At 41.5% G+C, this 27,749-nt stretch overlaps 1 protein-coding gene across 4 annotated transcripts in view; it reads right to left on the bottom strand.

The window, feature by feature from the left end:
- Nucleotides 1-25,670, bottom strand: part of MDN1 (midasin AAA ATPase 1) — a 154,423-nt gene extending 128,753 nt beyond the window's left edge. For 3 of the 4 annotated variants that reach the window (XM_049695470.1, XM_049695472.1, XM_049695471.1), the window contains exons 1-7: nucleotides 25,408-25,668; nucleotides 17,630-17,856; nucleotides 6,115-6,339; nucleotides 5,652-5,759; nucleotides 5,379-5,571; nucleotides 2,331-2,573; nucleotides 1,969-2,100 (exon numbers count right to left, since the gene is read on the bottom strand). In XM_049695470.1, coding sequence (XP_049551427.1) covers nucleotides 1,969-2,100; nucleotides 2,331-2,573; nucleotides 5,379-5,571; nucleotides 5,652-5,759; nucleotides 6,115-6,339; nucleotides 17,630-17,856; nucleotides 25,408-25,509 — 1,230 coding nt within the window. In that variant the 5' untranslated portion in view covers nucleotides 25,510-25,668. Of the gene's footprint in view, nucleotides 1-1,968; nucleotides 2,101-2,330; nucleotides 2,574-5,378; nucleotides 5,572-5,651; nucleotides 5,760-6,114; nucleotides 6,340-17,629; nucleotides 17,857-25,407 lie in introns of all 4 variants that reach the window. The other variant, XR_007470601.1, reaches the window with a different exon arrangement.
- Nucleotides 25,671-27,749: the final 2,079 nt, after the last annotated feature.

The following is a 27,749-nucleotide window of genomic DNA, read 5'->3' as shown; positions in this document are numbered from 1 at the left end:
TGCTAAGGCAGTGGGCTAGGAGGGAACAGAATAAGAGATAAGGGAAAAGTACTAAGCAATATCAGACTAAGTGAATGCGGGACTAGAGGAAGGAGACACATCAAAATTCTGGCTTGGTAATTGTGTGGCAGGAAAGGCTGTTGCAGGAAAGAGCAGATAAGGTTCATTTTGAACATCCTGAACCTGTACCTGCTAAGGAAGATCCAAGTAGAGATTTTTCAAGAAAAGTATGGACTAGACATATGGGTCTAGGGGATGTGAGTTTATAGAAGTTTGAGGAAAAAAACAGTAAGAAGAACAAAGAGCCAAGGAAGAAGGTCCTAAAATGTCAAGGTAATTTTATTAAGCATCCTTATTTCATACATGGCTAGGAAATGAAAGGAAAAATATTATAGGGGCAACTCCAAGATAACTCCGACACTTGAAACAAAAGACAACCATCCTGAATGAGATCTATAAAAGCCATAAAAGCTACCTTAAAATAGTAATTAGTTAGCAATTAGCTGAGAAGTTCTGGAAATAACAAAATAATAATCAAGGGTCCAGGTATGTTTTAAAATAAACACAACTTTACTATAATGATGATGAAGTTTAAATCAACTGAACAGCATATCCACTGCAACCAAATGTATTGATAGTAACAGAAGGGGAATGGTCTACACAAAATGGAACTCAAAGTACAAGAATTTTCTGATGTTTACCAGACGTTGCCCAAGGAAGATCAAGACAGAAACTAACAGTTTGGTCTTGAAATCTGGATTTGGTCATCAAAGAATGTACTTGGCTATGGCAAAGGGATAGATCCCTAGGCTTCATCATGACCTGAATGGAATATCCCTTATGTTCATCTACCTTCTTTGGCTCAAATTCTATGATTTATAATACTAATGACTTCCCAGGTACCCTGATGTCTGAAAAAATTGCCCAGGAAAGAGAGCTATAGAAAGCGCTAAGACTCAACAAATACTTTTAAGTTGGCCTTGCAGTTTATAATGCAGTTTTATTTCTAAGTCTCATTGGTAGTAGTCATCCTTGGCTCTGGGCTTCTTAAGAAATCTGACTCTCCAGCCCCATAAAACTGAGCATTAAAATCTTAGAACATGGTGGTCAAACTAAGCCAATAACCCCATTACATTTTTACCTCACTAGACTCTAAAATATGTGTGTCATAAGACACACACATATTTATAGCCCCTCCTTCCCCATACATTTCCCTAAACCTAAAGACCTTTCCCACCTCTCCTTCCCCCTCCCCCATCTCTGTCTCCTCTCTCTCTCTCCAATCCAAGAGGGGAAAGTCCATATACAGGTGGCTTTAGGGTTCACGGTAAAAGAAAATTAAAACCAATCTCAGGAAAATCTACCCAAAGGAAGATTTTTTTCATTCTGGAATACATTTTTTTGGTCACAGTTTACAGAATACAGAAGAAACATGGACTGCCTCCATAGCTAAATTTTATACACATATAAAAGTGATCTTTTTGAAGTCAAAAATATACATCCAGTTTATTTTCTTAATGGAACAAAGACAAGCAGGCTCTTATTATATCATCTCTTCTTTCATCTGTCCTCAGCCCACTGCTCTACAAATGCCACAGCCAGGGAGCTGGGTCTCAAAATTCTCAATGTATATGCAGCATGGATTAAGATGTTTCCCACCAAGCCTATTCTTGGAAAGTCTGTGAAATTGGTCACATTTTCAACTAAAGGAGGAAAAAAAACTACTGTGAAATTGATCACATATTCAACTATTAAAGGAAACAGTACAAGCAGAATTTTAATAATTTTCTATCAAACAAGAGATCAGCCCAGTAATCCAAGAACTCAAACCAGATTAGGTAGATAACCAACATACCATCTCTAATGAAATACCTATGTTGTTTAAATAATCCCCCAGTATCACTATTAACACAATTCTCATTCTCTTCAAAGACAAGAAATTAGCACGTTACTAGGGAGGTGACATACCACGTCCAAGGGAGCATAGTCAATATCCTCCAGAAGGATCCAGTGTCCATTTGTGGCCGCCTGTGTCAGGGTACCAGGCTGCCACACAAACTCTCCTGGGACATCTGTGCAGCGATACATTCCCAACAGCATCTGCAAAAAGATTATTGAAGCCACACACCTGAGGAGCCAATGCTACATCCTGCGATTAGTTCCATTAAACTTCCACAGGGTTATAACAGGTACCTGAGGTTTTACAGCGTGGTCCCCTCAGTTATGAGGAAGACCAATAACTATTCTCATATTCTCTTAGCAAAAACAATATTTTAATGCAAATATTCACAAGTATGCTCACCAACCAAAATCTGCCATTTCTTACTTACCTTACTGTCGGTCTGATCTCCAAGCTGGACTTTGAGAAGCTGAGGGGGCTTCCTTCTACCTGTCATTGCAGCTAAATGTTCAACTAAGGAAGTTTTCCCACATCCAATTGGTCCTTCCAACAACACAGCATTCTGAGAAGCCACTGCCATAGCCAGGGTCTGAAGATTTCTGCAGACTGACTCAACCAGCACATAAGACCTAAAGGCCAGCTCCTGTTCGCGAGAAGAACTCCGACTACTGGCCTAAGGAGGCAAGTGAAAAATAAAAGTCGTATCAAGAAGAGTCTTTCCATCAAAGGGCACAGGTTAATTTCTACAACAGTGCTTCCACCGGCTTTTACATAAACCTCTGCCAATAAATTGGTAGTACAGGACCTACAGTAACAACAAGTATGTTATCCAAAGTAAGGATCTGACTTTTTCACTTTCCTTTCTCCCCCGCACTCCAACTCTGGGGAGAAGGGTGGGAACTCACTAACAAATTTAAGAAAAAGTCTCCCAAACTTTAAGAAGCCACAAAAATTGACACACAGGGGATGGGAGCAAGCCTCATCTCTCATGACTGGATTTTTGTTTTTCTTTACCTTACCATATTCTAGGATTTCACGTCTAAGATCAAGAATGCACAATACACTTATGAGACCATCAGGGGAGAGTAAGGACACTGAAAGGATACACTATAAAATTGTTCAATTTTTTCCAGGTGTAATAAAGAGTTCTGGGAATTTTTTAAGTCCTTTTTTTCTTTTTTTAAAAAAATTTTTATTGAAGTATAGTTGATTTATAATGTGTTAATTTCTGCTATACAGCAAAGTGTTTCAGCTATACATATATTATTTTTCATTATGGTTAATCACAGGATACTGAATATATTTCCCTTATATATACATCCTATATATAATAGTTTGCATAAAGTCCTTTCCTTTTATACACACACACACACACACACACACACACACACACACACACACGCTAAACTACAAGCATACCTCAAAGATTTTGCAGGTTGAATTCCAAACCACAGCAATAAACCAAATACCATAATGAAGCAAGTCACACAAAATTTTCGGTTTCCCAGTGCACATACAAGTTATGTTTACACTACACTGTGGTCTATTAAGTGTACAACATAGCTTTATGTCTTAAAGACAATGTACATACCTTAATTTAAAAATACTTTATTGCTAAAAATGCTAACCATCATCTGAGACTTCACCAAGTTGTAATCTTTGCAATAGTAACATCAAAGACCACCAGTCACAGATCACCATAACAAATATAAATAATGAAACAGTTTTAAATATTTCAAGAATTACCAAAATGTGACACAGAGACACGAAGTGAGCAAATGCTGTTGGAAAAATGGCACCAACAGACTTGCTCAAGGCAGGGTTGCCACAAACCTTGTTAAAAAAAAAATGCAATATCTGAGAAGCACAACAAAACAAGGTATGCCTATATTTAGCTAAGAAATGATGTGGTATCTGGGAGTTGCTTCAAAACAATATGGTGTGAGGACAGTGTTCAGAAATATAAATGTAACATAACTGATCATGAATTTATAATTACTGAAGCTGAATGATGGGTACATGTGGATTCATTACACTATTGTTTCTACTTTGGAATACGTTTAACATTTTCCATAACAAAAAGTAAAATAATAATAATAATGTACCCAATATGTTTAATGGGTAGTTTCAGTTTTGCAAGATGAAAAAGTTCTGGAGTTTCTTTGCTAACAATGTGAATATACTTAACACCACTGAAGAGCACACTTAAAAATGGTAAAGATGGTAAACGTTACATTCATTTTACCACAATTTAAACAAATTTTATTAACAATGGACCTAATACGACACAGAAAAAAGGACCTCTTGGAAAAGTGCAATGATTATTAACTTTAAGGAATGGTAAATTCTCAAACATAGCTTGTCCCCTAAAGATATGTGAGGACAAAATGAGATTCAGGGCTGGAAGTTCTTGAACTTTTTGCAGAGCTGTTACTCTTAGCAACCGGCAGGCAGGCTGGGCTGTAGCTCCATTCTGCACTTCTGCCCCAGTGCTCTGCCACTGCCACCCAGTATATCAAGCCTACTCCAACCAGAATCCTTCCCTATGTTAAAGTTCTAATGCTCCAAACCTAATCTATGTTAGGAGAGCGGTTAAAGAGAGGTGGGGAGGTCTTCCTGACCAGAGGGAAACACAAGGCACTTTGGAAATGCTGTCGTCTCAGTGCTGGTGACAGAGATATTTAGTTTACGAATAATCATGCAGCTGTACACTTAAGACATGCACTTTTTTATATCTATATTATAGTTATATTTTTAATTTTGTACTTCCCAGATACAAACTGATAGATCAAGGAATGACTCAGGACTTGTTCCAGGAAGAAAACTGGGTGGGTCTGACCATCAGACAAAGTGACAACTGACTAAAGACTGCTGGGGAAAAACAGACTGGTTCCCAATGTTCCCAGATTATGGAACCAGACTCTGATTTACAAGACTTTCCAAAGTGTAGCCTGGAGGCACACTCTTGGAAAGGTCATTTGCTATGGCAGGGGAAGAGCTCACTACAGATGCAACCCTCTCACACAACAGGCAAAGAGAATATTCTGACAGAAAGAGGCCAGGGAGTTACACCTGGGCCTAGCCCCGTCTCTGCCAAAGGACAGCCCACAGGTCCTGGGCAAGTCGTTCTGCCTTAGTTTTACATAAATATGGTATCACAACGTGGGGCACCCAACTTCAAACAGCTGTTGTAGCAAGTAAATGAGGTCATACACGGAAGAGCTTTGCTAAAGTTAAAAGCTTTTGCATAGGCATCATTACAATTTCTGACTTCACACTAAATAGGGACAAAGTGACTATCAAAGAGGAGGGTCCTGGGTGAATTTCTCTTACTCTCTCCTTGAACACTTCTGTAAGTGGCACAGTAATCTGGCAAACTCGATTTGGCTCACACCTAGAACACAGAGCCCAGCCAAGGAAAAATGCACACTCAGTGTTTGGATGGAAGAGGGCACACACGCCACTGCTGTCAACATACCTGTTCTCCAGGGGCTGGCGGCTGCCCAGGCAGCAGCACACCACAGACAGCAGTCACCCTGGAGGAGAGGTCAGCTGAAACAAGGTGTCCTTGTAAATACTGCAGCTCCTTCTCCTTATGCCAAAGGGAGGCTTCTGGATTGGCCAACACCAAGGCTTTCTCTAAGTCCTGCAGCTGGGCCTCTTCTAGTAACCTGAGGAAAATGAGGATCTCATCAACTACTCTAATGCCCAGTAAAGCCACATCGAGATCTCCAGGAATGCTCCTGCTTACCTTAACCTGAAATGGATCAGTTCCTCACTGTTAAAAATCTTCTTAAGGAATGATAACTTGTGCTCTTCATTCATACAGGTGACCAAAGAAAGACAATTGGCTGTGTACCTGGAGAAAACCAAAGTATATAAACTCAGAACCTGCAGCTGATTCTAAAGAATAAAGGAAATTTGCTAGCCAACTGAACACTAGAAAAGGAAATCTTATAATTAACACAGGGAAGGGTAGAAAACACAAATCAGGCAAAATAAATTCACCTAATGGAACACAAAACAATGGAATTCCACTCATACCACCTGATTTCCCTCTGAAATGACACGTGAAAGGGAATAAGAACCCCAAAGGGACCAGAACAAAAATGACATCTTTTAAAAGGTTTCCCTTCCCTCCTCATGCACACAACTCCAGACTCCGTCAACCATCCCCACACTAGAAGCACAGGAACAGCCCAACAGCTACGCACCAGCGGACCAAGGTGTCATGGCTCCTGAGGAGTGGGATGCACACGCTCCAGTCCCAGAGCTCCCGGAACACAGACTGCTCTTGCTGCAGAAACTTGTAAGCTGCTTCCATTAGGTCCCGGAGCTTCATCCGTCTGCGCCCATACCGGACTGGATTTGCATCTGAGCTCTCTAGGAAAAGTCTTTGAAAGACTGGAGAAGTGTCCTTGAAATACTTCAGGGCAAACCTTCAGAAAGAAAAAGAACTTTCATCGCTTGGTAAGAATATCAAAGTATACATATCCACTTAATGAGACAACGGAACATAACAGTAACTCCCAAGGGTTTGAGAACCAAAAGAGATGAATGCTTAAAGCCACTAGTCCTAAGATTATATTCTGTTCAAGTTCAGGAACCAGAATTGCAGCATGAGATATCTAAGAGGAAACAAAAACCACAAGAACTTATCACAAGTGTTTACTACTGAAAATAAACTCATTTTCAACAAATATTTATTGACTTCTCACTATGAGTCACACACTGTGTTTCAGACACTGTGTTAAGTCCTGGAGGTACAAAACCAAGAAGATACTTTCCTTGAGGGGCCTGCTATCTAGGAAGGAAGAGAGACACAGAAACAACGAGAGGCACAAAGAAAACAGATTCAACTGAACCTGGGAGAGTCAAGAAGAGATGCTTTGGCTGCACCTTAAAAGATGAAGAGGTGATCCTCATGAGAGGCAGTAAGACTGGAAAAGAGGACAAAAAGCTACAAGACATACAGGAAATAATTAACAATGGCAATAGTAAGTCCTTCTGCATCAGTAATTACTTTTAATGTAAATGGTTTACTCACAATCAAAAGACACAGATTGGCTGAATGGATATAAAAAAGAAAAAAAAACAGCATCAAACTATATGCTATGTACAAGAAACCCACTTTGGATCTAAGGCTACACATAGGGTGAAAGTGAAGAGATTAAAAAAAAAATTCCATGCAACTGGTAATCCAAAGAGAGCAGGAGTGACTATATTAATATCAGTCAAAACAGACTTTAAATGGATAGAATAATGAGACAGAAGATCAATAAGGAAACAGAGGACTTGAACAACACTATAGACCAAAGGGACCTAACAGACACATACAGAATACTCTACCCAGCAACAGCAGAACATATATTCTTCTCAGATGCACGTGGAACATTCTCCAGGATAGGGCACATGTAAGGATGCAAAACAAGTCTCAACAAACTTTAAAGTAATGAAATTACACAAAATACTTTTGTATAATAATACAAAATATTACAATAGAATGAAACTAGAAAGCAACAGCAGAAGGAAAACTGAAAAATCCTCAAATATTTGGAAATTAAACAACACACTCTTAAACAACCAATAGATCAAATAAGAAGTCACAAGGAAAATTAGAAAGGACCTTGAAACAAATGAAAAGAAAAATACAACACACCAAAACCTATGGGATACAACAAGAGCAATGATAAGAGGGAAGTTTATAGCTACAAACATGTATATTTTAGAAGATCTCAAGCTAACAACCTAACTTTACACCTCAAGTAACTAAAAAAAGAATAAACTAAACCCAAAGCTAACAAAAGAAAGCAAATAATAAAGATTAGAGCAGAGATACAGACTAGAAAAACAACAGGGAAAAAAAAAATCAACAAAACTAAGCGTTGGTTTTTGAAAAGATCAAGAAAAGTGATACACTCTTAGGTTAACTAAGAAAAAAATAGAAGGTTCAAAAAACAACACAAATGAAAGAGGGGACATTACGGATGCCACAGAAATAAAATAGACTATAAGGAATACTATGAGGGAATTCCCTGGCGGTTCAGTGGTTAGGTCTCCACGCTTTCACTGCAGGGGGCATGGGTTCAATCCTTAGTGGGGGAACTAAGATCCTGCATGCCACATGGCGTGGCCAAAAACAAACAAACAAAAACACACACACACACACACACAAAATTAACAATTGTTGGTACGGATGTGGAGAAGCTGGAACCCTTGTGCACTGTTGGCAGGATAAAATGGTGCGACTCCATGGAAAACAGTACAGAAGTTCCTTTAAAAAAAAAAAAAATAGGGGGCTTCCCTGGTGGCACAGTGGTTAAGAATCCACCCACCAATGCAGGGGACACGGGTTCGAGCCCTGGTCCAGGAAGATCCCACATACCGCGGAGCACCTAAGCCCATGCGCCACAACTACTGAGCCCACGCACCTAGAGCCCATGCTCCGCAACAAGAGAAGCTGCCACAATGAGAAGCCGGCGCACCATAATGAAGAGTAGCCCCTGCTCGCAGCAACTAGAGAAAGCCTGCGTGCAGCAACAAAGACCCAATGCAGTCAGCCATCCATCCATCCATAAATAAATACATATTATACATACATAAATTTTATTTAAAAAACTAATAATAAATAGGGACTTCCCTGGTGGCTCAGTGGATAAGACTCTGTGCTCCCAATGCAGGGGGCCTGGGTTTGTTCCCTGGTCGGGGAACTAGATCCCACATGCATGCTGCAACTAAGAGTTCACATGCCACAACTAAGGAGCCTGCCTGCCGCAACTAAACCTGGCACAACCAAATAAATAAATAAATATTCACAAAAATAAAACTAGCATATCTTTTTTCACCACAAAGCAAACATACTAATTTAATTACAGATTGAAATACAGTGAATCACATGATGCACTTATCCATATGGCCCAGCAATTCCATTTCTAGGTATATAGCCAAAAGAACTGAAAGCAGGGTCTCAAAGAGATTTTTGCACACGCATGTTCATAACAGCACTATTCACAATAGCCAAGAAGTGGAAGCAACCCAAATGTCTTTTGACAGATGAATAAACTGTGGTATATACATACAATGCAATACTGTGTAAACTTAAAAAGGAAGTAAATCCTGTCACATTCAACAGCATATATGAACCTTCAGGACATTACGCTAAGTAAAGTAAGCCAACCATAAAAGGATAAATACTGTATGATTTCATCTATATTAGGTATCTAAAGTAGTCAAATTCACAGATATGGAAAGCAGAATGGTGATTACCCGGGGGCTGGGGGGAAGGAGCACAGGGGAATTGTTTAGAGAGTATAAAATTTCAGTACTGCAAGATGAAAAACGTCTGGAGACCTGTTTTACAACAATGCAAATATATTTAACACTACTGAATTGCATACTTAAAAATAGTTAAGATGGCAAATTTTATCATTTTTTTTTACCATAATAAAAATAAGTATGTGCATTTTTTTTGCGGTATGCAAGCCTCTCACTGTTGTGGCCTCTCCCGTTGCGGAGCACAGGCTCCAGACGCGCAGGCTCAGCAGCCACGGCTCACGGGCCCAGCCGCTCCGCGGCATGTGGGATCTTCCCGGACGGGGGCACGAACCCGTGTCCCCTGCATCGGCAGGCGGATTCTCAACCACTGCGCCACCAGGGAAGCCCAGTATGTGCATTTTTAAGAATGAAAATAAACTTTAAAAACTTAAACATACTCTACAGAATTTATGTATACTGCAAACATGGTGATTCTCAGTATATTCAGGTAGTAAATGATGTAGAAGCACATCCTTGTTGTTTCTACTGTACTCCTTGGCATGTTGAGTAGAAGGAAACCCAGGAAGTGGGAAAAGGAATCAAAGCAAACTCCTCTGTGCCCTCTATGTATTGGTCAACAATGAAAGCTATTGGTTTAGCTCTTTCTGTACTCTCATTACCCCGTCTACTCTGAAGTGGGACTAGAACAGGGAGTATGTCAACAGTAGGTATTATTATCCCAAATGTAAAGCTAAGGAAACTGAAGTGGTTAGTTTATTTGCTCAAGGTCACAATGCTAACTAAGTGTAAAGAGGCTATCTGAATCCAGGCTTTCCAACTCCACAATCAGATGTGTGATTCAGTTGCTCTACTACAGACGTGAAGAAAGTGGATTCATCAAGAGTTGGAGTTTTCTCGATAGATAAGAACACTGAACCGACGGACAAAAAAGCAGATATTAATAGAAAGACAGCAACCATAAGGTCAAAAATAGAATTTTAAGCCACATAAGGAAGGTACAAACTGGAAAGAGCGCTGATTAACAGGAAGAAAGAATTGGCAGTCCCAGTGAGGAGAAAGACTAGAGTGTTAAATGAACTAGGGGGATAGGAGATGGCAGTCTGGGAACAGAGCGTTTGAGCCAGTGACTTGTAAGGTGGTGGTGCAGATGTGAGCTAGACCCAGGGTGTGACCACTGCAGTGAGCAGGGTAGGTGAAATGAACATAGAAGTCCACTGGAGATTAACTAGTCAAGGAACAACAGAGTCAGCACTGCATGGATATTCCAAGTGGGACACAGGAGCTGGGGTGGGGAAGAAGACGATGGGCCGGTTGCCAAGTTCTTCAAAGAAGGAAGAGGAGCTCAGAAGTTTATCAGTGATCACAAGAAAGCAGCAGCAGAAAATAAAGCAGAAGATGGCAGGTGTCATGGCAACAAGGAAGTCCAGAAAACTTCACAGAACAGAGAGGAGGGCACCCACTAAGCATGCAGACTGTGAGGGACATGGACGGTTCGATTAAAGACCCCCTTCCCTGTTAAGGACCAACACGAACACGGTATCAAGACCACCATAAATCAGTGACGACAAGGAAGCAAAAGTAACAGAGAAGAGGCTAAGTATATAAGGGAGTGTGCAGGTTATGGAGCACAAGCAGGGAAAGGGTTTGGGTGAGGGAAGAGGCCTGGATGTCAGCTGGGTGGGACGATACAAAATGAGAATTCAGGAGATGGGTGGGAAGGCTTGGACTTCAATGAGCAAGCCAGGCTAACAGGAATAAAGGCTTTGTACATTAACGCTCATGATATTCTGAAGGAGACTGGACAACTGGGTCTCAGGAGATTTAGCTGTGGGGACCTCCCTGGTGGTCCAGTGGTTAGGACTCCCCACTACCACTGCAGGGGGCACAGGTTCAATCCCTGGTTGGGGAACTGAGATTCCGCATGCCGAGCAGCACAGCCAGGAAAAAAAAAAAAGATTCAGCTGTGGCTCGGAAGAGAGACATGGCAGCTGTCGTGTGGGAGGCTGGTCGTCCACTAGCTCATGGGCAGCTGGTGTTGGCAGTGCACGTGGAACCAATGGGCAGCAACAAACATGTAGGAGATAAGCAGTAACCAAGTCATCAACCCGACCCAAGAGGTCTTTGAGGATACGGGGAAATGAACAGAGTGGACTGGCAATGGCTGTAAACCTGTGTAGTAGAAGGCTTCCCTACAGGGGAAACAGACTGTGGTCCACCGCAAGTATACAAAAGGAGGATGGGTTGATATTCCCTCCTGAACTTAGGTGACTACAGCACCCTTTTCTCTAGAGACCCATCATTTTCAGAAAGTGGTCTAAAATTCTGATCCAGGCAGGGATGGATGGACCAGTAAAGCATACTTAGGCAGAGAATAACATGATCAGATTTTTCCCTGGAGAATATTCAAAGTCTATGGAGAATGGTCTCTTTCCTGGGATAAAACAAAGAGTGGTAAGGTCTAAAATGCAACAAGGAACACTATCCAGTTAAACGTCTAATCTTGGATCAGCCACTTACTTGGGCAACTCAGCATCTAGAGGTAAGACCTGTGGTCCAGTTCTGGCTCTGACACTTAGAACAACTTAGTTAACTTAGTTAACCCCTCTAAAGATTTGAAATGGGACTAAGAGTGCCTGAATATGTCACAGTACAAAGATTAAAAAGATGATGCTTATCTACTTACTTAAATACTCTAAAGCCTGTATAAATATGTATTACTAAAATACCACCATTCTGTTCCAAAATCCACACTCCTAACTCCCACGGCAGATCCACAGATTTTCATATCCAAGGATGTTCAATGTCACATTATACATCAAAAATTCAAAAACAACCTAACTGCCCAACAAACGGATAAGAAGGGGTAAAATACTACACAACTTTTAAAACAACTTTATTTACTGATGCAAAGATGTCCATATGTGACTAAATTTAAAAACAAGACGCAAGTTAAAAATTATGTGTTTTATTAAAATTAGTATATAGTCAAATGTCTGTTTAGATTTTATTAAAATTTTATTTTGAAAATATGTGCACAAATGTTCTAAAATTTGCTGTGGGGATGGTTGCACATACCTGTGAATATACTAAAAACCACTGAATTGTACACTTATGCGGTATATAAACTACATCTCAATAAAGCTAATTTTTAAATGTATGCACATAAATATATCAGTGTGCACACTCTCAGATGGGTGCAAGAGTAAGAAAAAGAAAAGGAATTTGGGAGGAAACATACCAAAAATAGCAGTTATCTCTGGAGAGTAGGATTTCAGGGTGGAGAGGACCTTTTGCTTTTTACGATTCTGTATTATTGAGTGTTACCTGAACATATTGCTTTTGTAATTAAAAGAGGATGTTCTTTTCCTCAGAAGAATGCCGCCAGAATAAGTAAAATAATTCTTGAAGGGGGAAAAAGGTCTAAAATTAAATGTGTGTTACCCTTACAACATTCCCGGACACAGTTTTGAAGCAGAGGTTTATAAAAGCATAACTACTTTTGGTCCCTCATTCCACTCTACGCCAGCCTGATTTCAGCATGATTGTACATATATATACAGCACTTTACACATGAAGCATGCTCTACCATAGCATTCCACCTGCTATTGTTCACAAAAGACCATTAATAGGCCCACCTATTATTGCTCTTCCCAATCAAAGACATAGCACTGATGTGGATCCACATGTCCAGGACAAACTGACAGCAAATGCGAAATTGAAGCCAAGAAATTAACCCAGTACAACCCAAAGGAACTTAGGTGATTACCATAGTCCCCCCTTATCCACGGGGGATGGGTTCCAAGACCCGGAGTGGATGCCTGTCACCACGGATAGTACTGAACTCTATAGACACTTTTTTCCTATACATACATGCTTATGATAAAGTTTAATTTATAAATCAGGCACAGAATATCCAAATTGTCAGCAACACTACTCCTGTGCTTTGGGGCCATTATTAGTAAAATAAAGGTTACTTGAACACAAGCACTTTAATACCACAACACAGATGGTTACTAAGTGACTAGTGGGTAGGTAGCAAATACAGCATGGATATGCTAGAGAAAGAGATGACTCATCCCGGGCAGGACAGCACAAGATTTCATTATACTACTCAGAACAGCATACAACTTAAAACTTATGAACTGTTTATTTCTGGAATTTTCCACTTAATTTTTTTGGGTATGACTGACTTCAGGTAACTGCAACCACAGGAAACAAAACCACAGATAAAGGGGGACTGCTGTATTCTTTCCTTCCTGGGAGTATAAATATAATCTTTAGCTATAACATGCTGTTCAGATCAAGTTCTGTGTAAATCAGTCAACAAATATATGAACGGCTCAAACAGGATGAGTGGGCAGCACCACAAAGTAGAAAAAAGAGCATGGGCTTTGGAAGCAGCTAACCTAGGACTGAATTCCAGCTCTGCCACTTTCTAGCAAAGGGACTTTGGGCAAGTTACTTAGCATCTCTGAGCCTCAGTCTCCTTACCTGGAAAATGGGAATAACACCTAACCTCTGAGGGTTGCAGACAATGCCAATAAAATGCGAGAGTAGTTGTTGTAGTCCTCATCATTAATGAAAGGCAGTTTCCACAAGATTTGCGTGCCATGGTTGAAAGGACAGTGTGTTAAAGGGACTCGCAAGGACCAGGGAGAGGGGAGAAACAAGAAAGGGGGAGCAAACTAAAAGAGCAAAGAACTAAAAGATGCAAAATATAAGAGTAAAGTACAATCAGAACTTAAAAGTAAGGTTACACTCCTGAGAGAACACTAAGGGGAAAAAAAAAAATCAACACATAATGTAGTATTAACCATCTGAAACCATCTACAAAGCTACAGCTGAAGAAATCCGGGAACACAAGAATGGAAAGTTAGGAACAGAACTAGATGATTTTTCAAAAACAGCACTTTGAAACCTAAACTAGTATATCAGAATAGAGAAAGCATCAACAGACCAGGAGTGTTCTCACAGAGTCCTGCTAAAGAATCTGCCAAAGAGTAAAAAATGCATTCAAGGACTGCAGATGTACAAACAGTAATGAACAAATAACAACAACAGAATGGTAATTATGTGAGGTGAAGGATGTGTTGACTAATGTTAATATAGTAAACGTTTCACAATACGTGTATCAAATCGCCACACTGTACACCTTAAACTTACACAGTATTATAAGTAAATTATATCTCAAAAAAGCTCAGGGAAAGGGGGACCAGTAATGAACAACTAGCATAAGCGAGGGAATAAAAAGAAATACCTTGTTACTACTGAGATACCTGATGGAAACTCCAACTAGGTACGCACCCTGGCCTCAGAAAGAGGTGTGGACCCGAAAATGAATGTCATTAGGATCCAAGGCAGCCTGACTGGGTTCCTCCTCTCCAGTCTCTCTTTTCTAGATTTTCATCCTCATCTTTCATCTGTTCATTCTTCCACTCCTCACTCTTCCTCCACAATCTGCACAGTACGAAACCTTCTCTAATTTCCAAGAGGATAACACACTCATTTTTCTTAGTTTAATGATTTACTTGCTTCCCTTAAGTATTTGACTCACACCTCTATTAATGTATTGTATCCTATTGTTTGCAAATACAGAAACTCATTACGTTTGACTTTCTCACCCCCACGATGTGGCCCAGCGCTTAAAGGGAGGACTCATATTTACCTCCTGAATAAATGACTGCATCCTATCTAAATATATTAGGTATACTCCTAATACATTAGGTAAATTCCCAAACAGGAAATTTAGAGCACGAGCCAAACTAATCAGCTACATTTCTTAAAACTAAAAATCGAAATCCCATTCCACATCACTACCTACATAGTTCATTTCATATCATGCATTGACTCATCATTCACACACACTTACACATGGTGCTTTTTTTCTTTTTTTTCCTTGTTTTTAAGTTACTCCATCAGGGGCACCTTTGTAGCTGCATTATATCATTTCTGGAACAAGGTGGGAACATAAGTAAAATATACTGCCTTGGCAAAAAGAAAAGAAAAAGTAGGAGTGTGCCTCACATTCATTGAATATGAACATAAAATCTGAAGCTGATGGGAAAGTAGGTGTAGCCAACCCATCATTTTAATGATTCTCAAGCACAGCCCTAGAGCACTCTACCACTAAGGCTTAAGAGAAGTGGGGCTGAAGTCACTCACGCGTCAGTCCTACAGAGTGAGCGCAGGACAGTCAGCACACCCTGTGAAACCGTACCACAGTCAAGCACACCTAAGTGATTAAAGCTCCCAGTGAGGCCACAATCCAGATCCTCAATCAACCCAGAGGATAAGCTCCTGGTACCTCGTACGATGGTGATCTTTAACTTCGCTGTATATGTTTTAGTCCCATCAAACTGGGCCCATTTTTTTTTTTTTTGCTACTCTTTTAGAAAAGCTCACACAAATTATGGTTTCCCCAAGCCTTCATTTCTTATTACCTCATCCAAGGACCAGACTAGAGATTATACTTCCAGGAAAGCCAAAGTGTACTTATTGTGTTGACGAAGACTAATAATAAGAGATGCCCTACTGAGTGAAGTAGTCAGACAGAGAAAGACAAAATATCATATGATATCACTTAAATGTGGAATCTAAAAAAAATGGTACAAATGAACCTATTTACAAAACAGAAATTGAGTCACAGATGTAGAAAACAAACTTATGATTACCAAGGGGTTAAAGGGGGAGATAAACTGGGTGACTGGGATTGACATATACACACTACTGTATATAAAAGATAACTGTAAGAACCTACTGTAGGGCTTCCCTGGTGGCGCAGTGGTTAAGAATCTGCTTGCCAATGCAAGGGACACGGGTTCGAGCCCTGGCCCGGGAAGATCCCACATGCCACAGAGCAACTAAGCCCGTGCACCACAACTACTGACCCTGCACTCTAGAGCCCATGAGCCAGAACTACTGAGCCCATGTGCCACAACTACTGAAGCCCGTGTGCCTAGAGCTCGTGCTCCGCAACAAGAGAAGCCACCACAGTGAGAAGCCTGTGCACCGCAACAAAGAGTAGCCCCCGCTCACCACAACTAGAGAAAGCCTGCGCACAGCAACAAAGACCCAACGCAGCCAAAATAAATAAATAAGTTTATGGGGTAAAAAAATAAAAAGAACCTACTATATAGCACAGGGAACTCTATTCGGCCCTCTGTAATGACCTATATGGGAATGGAGTCTGGAAGAGAGTGGATATATGTATATGCATGGCTGATTCACTTTGCTGTACAGCAGAAACTAACACAACATTGTTAACCAACTATACTCCAATAAAAAAATTAATTAGGACTTCCCTGGTGGTGCAGTGGTTAAGAATCAGCCTGTCAGCGCAGGCGACACGGGTTCAAGCCCTAGTCCAGGAAGATCCCACATGCTGCGGAGCAACTAAGCCCAAGCACCGCCAACTACTGAGCCTGCGCTCTAGAGCCCACGTGCCACAACTACTGAAGCCCGCGTGCCTAGAGCCTGTGCTCCGCAACAAGAGAAGCCACCAGGATGAGAAACCCACGCACCACAACGAAGAGTAGTCCCCGCTCGCCGCAACTAGAGAAAGCCTGCGCGCAGCGATGAAGACCCAACACGGCCAAAATCAATTAATTAATTAATTATTTTAAAAAGATGCTCCTTTAAGTACACAGAACATTATTCATGTTTAGAGTTAAAGTCCTTTATCTTCTTAATTGAAAAACCCCTGACACTCATTTAGCTGCCTCTTTTGACTATTCCACACAAACCTATCATTTTGAGAAAGCCTGGTGCAGTGGCACATGCCTATAGCCCCCAGCTACTCAGGAGGCTAAGGCAGGAGGATGGCTCGGGCCAGGAGTTCCGGGCTGCAGGGTGCTATGCCGACTGGGCGTCCGCACTAAGTTCAGCATTTTTGGGGTGACCTCGTGGGAGTGGGGGACCACGAGGTTGCCTGAGGGGTGAAGCAGCCCAAGTTGGAAAGAGAGCAGGTCAAAAGAAAAATGCATTAGAATCCAGTTCTTATACAACTTCTTATCACATTTTGGATGTAGACAGATTTATAGAAAATTGGAAGGGACACTAGCGCTCTTGTAACCCACTCACTTCAGCTGTTCCAGCAAGCAGGAATCTCACCCATCTGAAATGGATGCTGTAAGAGCCTCAGCTAAAACTCACTTAGATCTGCCTTATATGCATGTCTTGCTAGGTGACAGAATCCTTGAGGGCAGGGAGATATCTTGGTTAAATTTTCCAGACCTGTCTTGATGGTCAAGACTTAAAACCTAGTGAATGGTCACTAAACTGAGCTGGATAAATGGCTTCTGCTGTGATTATTTTTATAAAATAGTACCACTCCTCTCTCCCCTTTCTGAATTTCCCCTTTTCTCTTCATCTCAGCTCAGACTCCTCCTTACTTCCCAGGAGAGAGCAGGTTCTACCACCTCAAGGAGAAATGTGAAGAATAAAACTGTTACTCACGGGAGGACGTCAGGATGGTTACCAATGAGTCTGCTCATCGACACACAGAGCCTTTCGTGTAAGTCATGGTTGACTTGGCCCCCAGCTTTAATGGCTTCAGCATTCCTTTCCAGCAAATCCAAAAGGAGAGGGCGCAGCTGGCGGCCAACCAGCACAGTACAGTCCTTATCCAGAAGTAACTGTGCTAAGGTACTCAAGATACACTGGCGATCTTGAGGTGTCCACACCTGAGAGAAAGGCAAAACAAAATTTCTACGTAAATGATTTTCATTTCTACTGCTACAGAAGAACAGAGTCCTGGCTTAAAATCAAACTATCCCATTGCCAGACTTCACAACTGAGTTTATCTTATAAAACATGGTGGGGTTTTTTTTGGCAATAGAGGATTAGTTAATTGAATGTAAACGTTGTTACAAATAAGTTTCAGTCCACTGGGGTTTGAGGTAAAAGGACTGACACCAGGATTCCATGTAAAATGCTAGATAGCTTCAGCTTCCTTGAAAAGTAATCTGTTTCAGAGTCATAACAGTTTCCAGGGAATCCAGTGTTTCCCCCAACACCTTTGTCTTGGAGGAAAACAGGAATTAAATGAGAAAAAAATAAAGTGCAGTTAGTATGCAAAACTGCCAACTCTCTTGAGGAAAGAATAAAGAAATCAGTTCCTGGAAATGAATGATGATATATCCCCATGAAGGCTTCAGGTTTTAATTAATAAACAAGATAGATCCAAAGCAGACAGCCACACTTTGATAAGCAAGATGAAATAAACCAAAGAATTCTAATGCCTGGGCTCAGTATGTCCATAAGCATAAAAAGAAAAACTGAAAAGTATGTAAAAGGTCTCATATTGCTTGTGTGTATGCAAGTCCGCACAACCCTTGCTGCTGGGCAATGTGACAGTGGTTTTAAATTGCCTGAGGCGTATACCCTCTGACCCAGCAAGCCCAAGGCTATGAATTTATAGCCTAAAGACTTTGACACTAAATGGTTATCTATAAGAGTACAGCTTGGGCACAACCTAAATACCATATTCAAAAATATAATAATTTTTTCCAAAGTTCCAAAGTTGTACTTGTAGGTAGTGTTAATAATTTATTCCATTTTGTTACTTACTAGTGTTTCACCATATGAGCATACCACAACTTGTTTATCCTTTCACATGTTAATAGATATTTGCACTGTTTTCAGCTAGCATCAATAAAGCTACCATCAACATTCATGTACAAGAGACTGATGGACATATGTTCATTCCTGTCTTTTTTTGGTTTTTGGCCACGCTGCACAGCGTGTGGGATCTTAGTTCCCTGACCAGGGATCTAACCCGAGGCCCCTCCAGTGGAAGCACGGAGTCTTAACCACTGGACCACCAGGGAAATCCTTCATTACTATTTTTTTTTTTGTTTAGCAAAGTGTAGTTGATTTACAATGTTTCAAGTGTACAGCAAAGTGGCTCAGTTATACATATATATATACATACATATGTATATATTCTTTTTCAGATTCTTTTCCACTATAGGTTTCTTACAACATATTGAATATAGTTCTCTGTGCTATAGGGTAGGTCCTTGTTATTTATCTATTTTATATATAGTAGTGTGTATCTGTTAATCCCAAATTCCCAATTTCTCCACCACCCATATTTTCGTTACTCTTAATCTTTTTATTACCAAAGAGTGAGATTGCTGGGTCACACAATAACTGTATGCTCAACTTGATAATACACTTTGGCCATCCCGCCGCATGGCTTGCAGGATCCTAGTTACCCAATGAGCGATCAACCCGGGCCCTCGGCAGTGAAAGCACAGAGTCCTAACCACTGGACCACCAGGGAATTCCCTAAACTTTTATTTTTAACTTAAAAAAAAAAAAATTTTAGGGCTTCCCTGGTGGCACAGTGGTTAAGAATCCTCCTGCCAATGCAGGGGACACAATTTCAAGCCCTTGTCTGGGAATATCCCGCATGCCATGTAGCAACTAAGCCCATGCACCACAACTACTGAGCCTGCCCTTTAGAGCTCGCGAGCCACAACTACTGAGCCCGCATGCCACAACTACTGAAGCCCGCACGCCTAGAAGAGAAGCCGCCTCAATGAGAAGCCCATGCACCACAAGGAAGAGTAGCTCCTGCTCGCCGCAACTAGAGAAAGCCCGCGCACAGCAACAAAGACCCAATGCAACCAAAAATAAATAAATATAACAAATAAATTTTAAGAAAATTTTCAATGTTCAACAGAAGTTGTCTTCCAGAGTATCTGCACCATTTCACATCCCCACCAGTAATATCTGAGCGCTTCAGCTGCTACATAACTTCACCAACACATAGTATTATCGGTCTTAATTTTAGCCATTCTAGTGGAGGTGGAGTGGTATATGGTATGAAGTATTTAATAGCCATTCATTTATCTTCTTTTGTGACGTATTTATTCAAATCTTTTACCCGTTTTTAAATCGGGTTGCTCCTTTATTAACTATGATGGTGTTTGTAGATCCTCTATATCAGCTTGAGGAAGTTTTGCTCTATTCCTATCTTGTTTTTGTCTATTTCTTGAGTGAACTTTGGTAATTTATATTCTATGAATGCTCCTGTCATCTAAATTGTCTAATTTATTGGCATAAAATTTTTCATATTAGTTACTTATTTTTTTATTCTTTTCAAACTCTGTAATGGTGGCCTTCTTTCATTCCTAATAGTTTGGATTTTTCCCTTTTATTCTTGGTCAATCTTTTCAAAGAATCAATTTCTGGTTTTACTGGTTTGCTATATTGTTTGTCCATTTTCTATTTCATTCGTTTCCACTGTTATCTTTATTATTTTCTTCCTTCTATTTATTTTGCGTTTAATTTGCTCTTCTTTTCCTAATTTCCTAAGGTGGAAGCTTAAGAAATATCACTAATTTCAAACCATTTTTTCCAAATATAAGAACTTAATGTTATAAATTTCCCTCTAAATGTTATGAATTTCCTTCTAATTGTTGTTGCCTGCAACCCACAAATTGTTTAAGCTATCATACAGTTTAAAATATTTTCTGATTCTCCCAGTGATTTCTTCTTTAGCCATCAGTTTCTTTTAATTTTCTTATTTAATTTCTTATTTCTTATTTCTTATTTAATTATTTAATTAAATAATTTCTTATTTAATTATTTAATTAAATAATTTCTTATTTAATTATTATTCTTATTTAATTATTCTTCTTCTTATTTCTTATTTAATCTCTAACATTTAGGGATTTTTCCCAGCATCATTTTGAGGGTTTTCCCCGTTAATTTAATCTCATTGGGGTAACTGAATATGCCTTGTATGATTTCAATTCTCCTAAATTTGTTGAGACTTGTTTAATGGCCCATCTTATGATCTATCTTGGTGAACGTTCCAGATGTGCAGAGTATGTATTCTGCAATTACTGGACACAGCATTCTATAAATGCCAGTTAGGTCAGGTTTGTTGATGGTGTTCAAGTCTTCTATATCCTTACTGATCTTCTGTATTTGTACTATCAGTGACCAAGGCTAGAGTGTTAAAAGTCACCAATTATAATTTTGAGTTTCTCTATTTTTCCTTTTCTGTCACTTTTTGATTCATGCATTTTGACATTCTGTTATTAGGTATACATATATTTAGGGTTTCTTTCTTAATTTTGCACTACTGACATTTGGGGCTGGATAATTTCCTTGTTGTGAAGGCTACCCTGTGCACTAGAAGGTGTTCAGCAGCATCCCTGGCCTCTACACTCTAGATGCCTATAGCACACCCCCATCACAAGTTGTGACAACCAAAAAACATCTCTAGATTTGCTCTAGAAAGCAAAATTGCCCCCAGTTGAGAACCAGACAGGGTTAAGAAAAAAAAAATTTCAAAAAGAAAATGGAAATATGATGGACAGAAAATAGTTTCTTTAAAAATTTTTTAAAAAAGCAATATTTCATATACCATTTTAGAAAGCTTGGATTTTGATTCTGGAGACAGTGGGGAGCTCTTAGGCAGAATGGCAATAGATTCAGATTTGTCTTATTAATGATAATTTATATTAAGTGACCAGAATACGGATGGGAGATAATAGCTAAAGGGAACAGGGGTTTCTTTTTGAAGTAACAAGTGTTCCAAAATGGACTGTGGTGACAGCTGCATATATGTGTGAACAGAGCGAAAACCACTGAACTGTACACTTAAATGGATGAATTATATGGTATGTGAATTACATGCCAAAGCTGTCTTTAAAAAATTCTAATTATAGCTCATATGTATTGATTACTTACTATGGGTCAGGCACTGTGGTAAACTCAAATGCATTATCTAGATCTCACAACAATCTTATTTATAGCAATAATAACAGCAACCCGTTTTATAGACAACACTTACTATATTCTAGGCATCTAATCCTCATAGCAACACATAAGTAGGTAAAATTATCCCCATTTTACAGATAAGGAAACTGAAAAATAAAAAAGGGGTAAGGTCACAAAGCTAGGAGCAGAAACAGGAATCCACGTCACAGAATCTGGCTCCAGAGTCCCTGTAACTATTTAGCGGCTACCATATGTAATACATATCATATCAAGAAACTGAGACTCAGGAGAGTTGAGCAACTTGTGGGAGGACCCAAAGGCAGTTAAATAAGAGAACAGAGGGACTTCCCTGGCAGTCCAGTGGTTAAGACTCCAAACTTCCACTGCAGGCAGTGCAGGTTCGATCCCTGGTCAGGGAACTAAGGTCCCGCAAACCGAGCAGCCAAAAAACAAAACAAAACAAGAAAAAGAGAGAGAATGGATTTGATCTTCAGCCGTACTTCAGCCCCAGTACCCACGCATGCTCTTAAGCACTCTGCTCTTCCTCAACATAAACAGTGATCAAAGAGGTAAGGTGTGACTCTGTGATTTATAAGAAATACAAATCGGGTCTTCGACCCTATTCCTGGCCGAGTTCCTAAAACCCCTGGAACTTCATGTGATGAGAGAGAGAGAGAGAGATAAAGGTGTCTTGTTATGTTAATGCAGTGAATTGTGGAAAGCCGCTAAGATGGGAGCTCGTTGCCAGGAGAACCAATCATGTGATTAGAGTATTGGAACTTTCAGTTCCGTGCCCTCCCAGGAGGGCAGAGGGGCTAAAGATGGAGAATTCAATCACCAACGGCCAGAGATTTAATCAACTGTGCCAATGTAAGGAAGCCTCCATAAAAACCCAAAAGAACATGGTTCAGAGAGCTTCAGGGTTGGTTGTCCTAATAAGTAAAACATTTCTCTGAGTTCTGTGAGCCACTCTAGCAAATTAATCAAACCCAAGGAAGAGGTCATTGGAACCTCCAATTTACAGCCAGTTGATCAGAAGCACAGGTGACAACCCGTGTGTATGTTGCGGGTGGGAGAAGTCTTTCAGGGCTGAGCCTTTACCCTGAAGAATATGATGCTTTCTGCAGATAAACAGTGTCAGAACTGAGTTAACTATAGGACACCAGCTGGTGTCTGAGACTTGCCTGGTGGTGGTGGAAAGAACACCCCCACGGTGCAATTAAGAGTCAGAACTGTAGGATGGTAGCGATAGTAGGGAGGAAGCAAAAGGAACAGATCCAATACCGAGTAAGGAAACTCAGGAGGACTTGGCTATATGTGACAGAAAAGGAGTGAAAAGGGACTGGATAGAGAGACAGTGGTGTCACCAGCTAAGATAAAGAAAAAAAAAGGAAGCACAATCCTAAAAAATTCTTACTTCAGATCCCAAACTCCATGAGAAGTAATGTTTCAAAAACTTTGCTGGGACTTCCCTGGCTGTAGAGTGGTTAGGACTCCATGCTTTCACTGCAGAGGGCCTGGGTTCAATCCCCGGCTGGAGAACTAAGATCCCACAAGCTGCGTGGCTTGGGGGAAAAAAAAAAAAGCCTTTGCTTTCCAGTAAAAATTATTTTGCTTCCCAAAATAGGAGAAAAATAGAATGACAACACAATCAACTCTTCTCTGAGCGAAAGGCTTGAAACTATTACTGAAAATGGAAAGGAACAAACCTGAAAAACATCTCTCAGATTGGATAGAATCTGAGAGAGAACGTGAGACAAATAAAGGGGAAGCACAGGTGTCCCAATCTCCTTAATTCAACTAAACTTTCAAGTAGCTTTTAAGCTCCTTAGCACTATTATATAGTCTCAGAATCTACCTGAGTGGTTCACGCTTCAACATATCAGATTCTCTTAAAAACGGCTACAAACCATTTTTCTCATTTTACTCCCAATACATAAGCACCAATTTTATATCCAATTACAGTGGAGAATCACAAATAAATCCCCTATTGTCCACGGTCCATGAGCCCCAGCTTCAGAACCTCTGTTCTAAAATGCAAGCCCACTTACAGAAAAATACTTCTAGCCACAATACGTAATTCATGAGCCTGTCACCACAAGCTCAGCTCATATAAACTGATCATCTCTTTCCTTGGTCCAGCCCACCAAAAATCTGTTTTCTTTCCTAGACCTCTCCATTTATGTTAGTGATTCCCTTCCCTGGGGGAATCACAAGCCAGATAACCCCAGGCATATCTTCCACTGCTCCCTCCCCTTTGCTATACACGTTCATTTGTTGTCACCAAACAGAAATGCCTCTCATGTTAGTTCCCAGCTACTCCAGACACAAAATACCGCTGTTGTTTCCTAAGCAATAGGATATATACGGTCTACATACTGGAATTCGAAAAAAAATTTTTTCTACTCTCAAGAACCTAACAGGACTTCCCTGGTGGCGCAGTGGTTAAGAATCCGCCTGCCAATGCAAGGGACACGGGTTTGAGCCCTGGTCCAGGAAGATCCCACATGCCGCGGAGCAACTAAGCCCGTGCGCCACAACTACTGAGCCTGAGTTCTGGAGCCCGCGAGCCATAACTACTGAGCCCACGTGCCACAACTACTGAAGCCCGTGCTCCGCAACGAGAAGCCACCACAATAAGAAGCTCGCGCACCGCAACGAAGAACATCCCCCGCTCGCCGCAACTAGAGAAAGCCCACGCACAGCAACGAAGACCCAACGCAGCCAAAAATAAATAAATTAATTTTAAAAAAGAAGCTAACAGATATTGGGGGGGGGGAGCACAAAACACAAAGTTAAAATGCCAAATGAAAAAACTCAAGACAGCTGGTGGTAAACGAGAGATCGCTCTTAAAAGGCCAGAGCACCCATTTCCCTGAAAACCAATTCATAATTCCATGGCTTAGAAATTATGCACTCAATGTCTCGCTTTGTCCATCAGTTGTTTTCTGTGTTTATGAAGTCTCTAAAGATAGACGCTAAATTCCCTGTGGGCAGAGACCTTAACGAATTTATGTCTCCTCAAAGTGCCACACTGTGTGCTAGGCAGAGCAGGAACACAATCAATGCTTGTCAGTGGGCCGAAAAGTTGGGACTGGGCAGACAAGAAACATTCACCCAAGCTAACAGGGGTAGCTGGACTCGGCACACTTAGATAATACACATGTCAAAAGGGCAGACACGCAACCTCAGTTACAGAAAAACCACCCACATTTCTCTCCGAAGGCCACGTCTGCCGCACGCAGTCAAGGCGCTGCAAGGAGGTAAGTCGGTGGAGAGGGGAAGGCAAGGCTCTCCCCCCGAGAAAAACAAAAGGCTCCTTCCTGGCTCCTCAAAGGCGCGAAGACGCCTCCGCCACGGGCCAGCCCTGGGGAGTGGGCCAGAGTGACAAGACGCCGCTTTCCTGTCCCCTGCGTCTCCGCGCAGGGCCATGGGGCACGCGCCAGGGGGTGGCGGGGGCGGCCGGGCGCTTTCCCTCTCGCTCCTTCTCTTACCTGCTTGACCAAGAACCTGCCCAGCTCGCTGCGGCTCTTCTCGTTCTTGGCAGCGATTAACCGCAGAGGCGCGGCCGCCACCTCCAGCAAGAGGTGCTCCATGACCGCGGGCCCTCAGCCCCAGACGGCCACCGACGCTCCCTGCTTCGCGCTCAGAGCCCCCAAGCCGCTGAGGTCCTCGCGCCGGAGCTGCCACCAACTACGCCCCCAGAGAAAACAACCGCCGCTTCTCCGCGGATACCCTGAGAGAAGCAGCACACGTGGGGGGAGCACGCGGCGCACTGCGTCACCAGCCTGCGACGGCGCCGGCTTGCGACGCAGGCCCCGCCCCCTCGGCACCGGAAACGCGGGCGTCCCTATCCGGTCAACTCCCGCTGGGGAATCCGAACAGAAATGGGTTTTAGAGCCGAGGCGAGGGATCGCTGTGATGGGAGGTCCGGAGACGACGAGTGGTGGGATAGCGAGACAGAAGATTCCGCCATGCGGGAGAAGCTAGGGAGCCTGTAGGGCTGTGGGATCCTCCTGCCTCCTAATGCCTCAACAGGCGAAAAGATCAGATAGGAATGAAAAGCAGATTCGCCCCTTCTGACCCAGCAATTCCCTTTTTAGACCTGTGGCCTGTGGAAATTCACACCCAAGTGTAACAAGCATAGCCCTGGCAGCATTCTTTTTTTTTTTTTAATTTTTGGCAGCGTTGGGTCCGCGTTGCTGTGTGCGGGCTTTCTCTAATTGTGGCGAGCGGGGCTACTCTTCGTTGCTGTGCGCGGGCTTCTCATTACGATGGTCTCTCTCGTTGCGGAGCACGGGCTCTAGGCGCGCGGGCTTCAGTAGCTGTGGCTCGTGGGCTCTAGAGAGCAGGCTCAGTAGTTGTGGTGCACAGGCTTAGTTGCTCCAGCGGCATGTGGGATCTTCCTGGACCAGGGCTCGAACCCGTGTCCCCTGCATTGGCAGGCGGATTCTTAACCACTGCGCCACCAGGGAAGTCCCTTGCAGTTTTCTTAATATAAATATTGGATATAAATGTTAAGATGGGTGATAAAATAAATTTTCACGTATTGACGTATATGAAAGTCATTCTTGGCTTATACATGAGTTAACTTGAATTTAATGCTAACTAAAATAGCCTGTTTATGGCCTATCAGACATAAATTGTATATCTGCTCTAATTATCAAAAGAGCACACTGACCATAAGTAAAGAATGTCCATGTTAAATATAAAGATTAAATGTCTCTCTTCCTGGGATGCTAATGCTAATACTCCTTTGATGATAAGACTTCCTTTACAGGTGCCAAGGCCATGCTGGCTTGCTGTGTACTTGCTGATCTGTGTGTGTGTTTTTTAAAACCTTGAAGGAATGTAACCTTGTCTTGTTTAATGTTCTTTGTTCTGACAAGATATAAAACTGTGCCGGAAACCATGCTTCTCTGGAGCAGCTTCTCAGAGTAATCTGGGAAGCTGGCTTCCAGGCTAGTCCTTAGTTTGGCTCAAATAAAACTCTTTTCTATTCTTATTATAGATTATTATTTTCATCGACATGGGAATGAAATAAAGTATGTAAGGTATAGAATAGTCTTTAGGCACTGTGAAGAGGGGAGTAGAAGAGTACATAAAAATTAACGGTACATTTACATCAAGTTCATAAACAAGCCAAAATAATGACAAAGTCAGACTAGTGGTTGCTTTTGGGGGGTATTGCCTGCAAAGGGCCTAAGGGAACCTCCTAGGGAGATGGAAATGTTTCATTATCTTCCCCTGGGTTGTGGTTACTCTGGTAGATACAAAAGAGAAAAAAAATCAACTGTACATTTAAGATTTGTGCACTTTTGTAAATTCTACTTCTAACAAGTGTTTTAAAAGGGAGTAGATATTTCTTTACTGACATGGGTAGATCTCCAAAGGAAGTTTAAACCTTTTAAAAATGTATTTCAATTTGAATTTTTGTCCAGGATTTGAATGTTTGCTCCTTGGGGAACTCAAACTCAACAGCAGAAGTTTCAGAACAAGTGAACTATGAAAATGGGACAGAATACATTTCCAAATAAATAATATTTTTAAATTTCCAAGAAGAGGCACTTCCCTGGTGGCACAGTGGTTGGGAATCCGCCTGCCAATGCAGGGGACACGGGTTCGAGCCCTGGTCCAGGAAGATCCCACATGCCGCAGAGCAACTAAGCCCGTGCGCCACAACTACTGAGCCTGTGCTCTAGATCCCGCGAGCCACAGCTACTGAAGCCTGTGTGCCTAGAGCCCGTGCTCCGCAACAAGAGAAACCACCGCAATGAGAAGCCCACACACCACAACGAAGAGTAGCCCCTGCTCACCGCAACTAGAGAAAGCCCAC

The sequence above is a fragment of the Orcinus orca genome, chromosome 12 (genome assembly GCF_937001465.1).
Source record: "Orcinus orca chromosome 12, mOrcOrc1.1, whole genome shotgun sequence".
Taxonomy (NCBI): domain Eukaryota; kingdom Metazoa; phylum Chordata; class Mammalia; order Artiodactyla; family Delphinidae; genus Orcinus; species Orcinus orca.
This window is presented reverse-complemented; position numbering and strand designations above follow the sequence as displayed.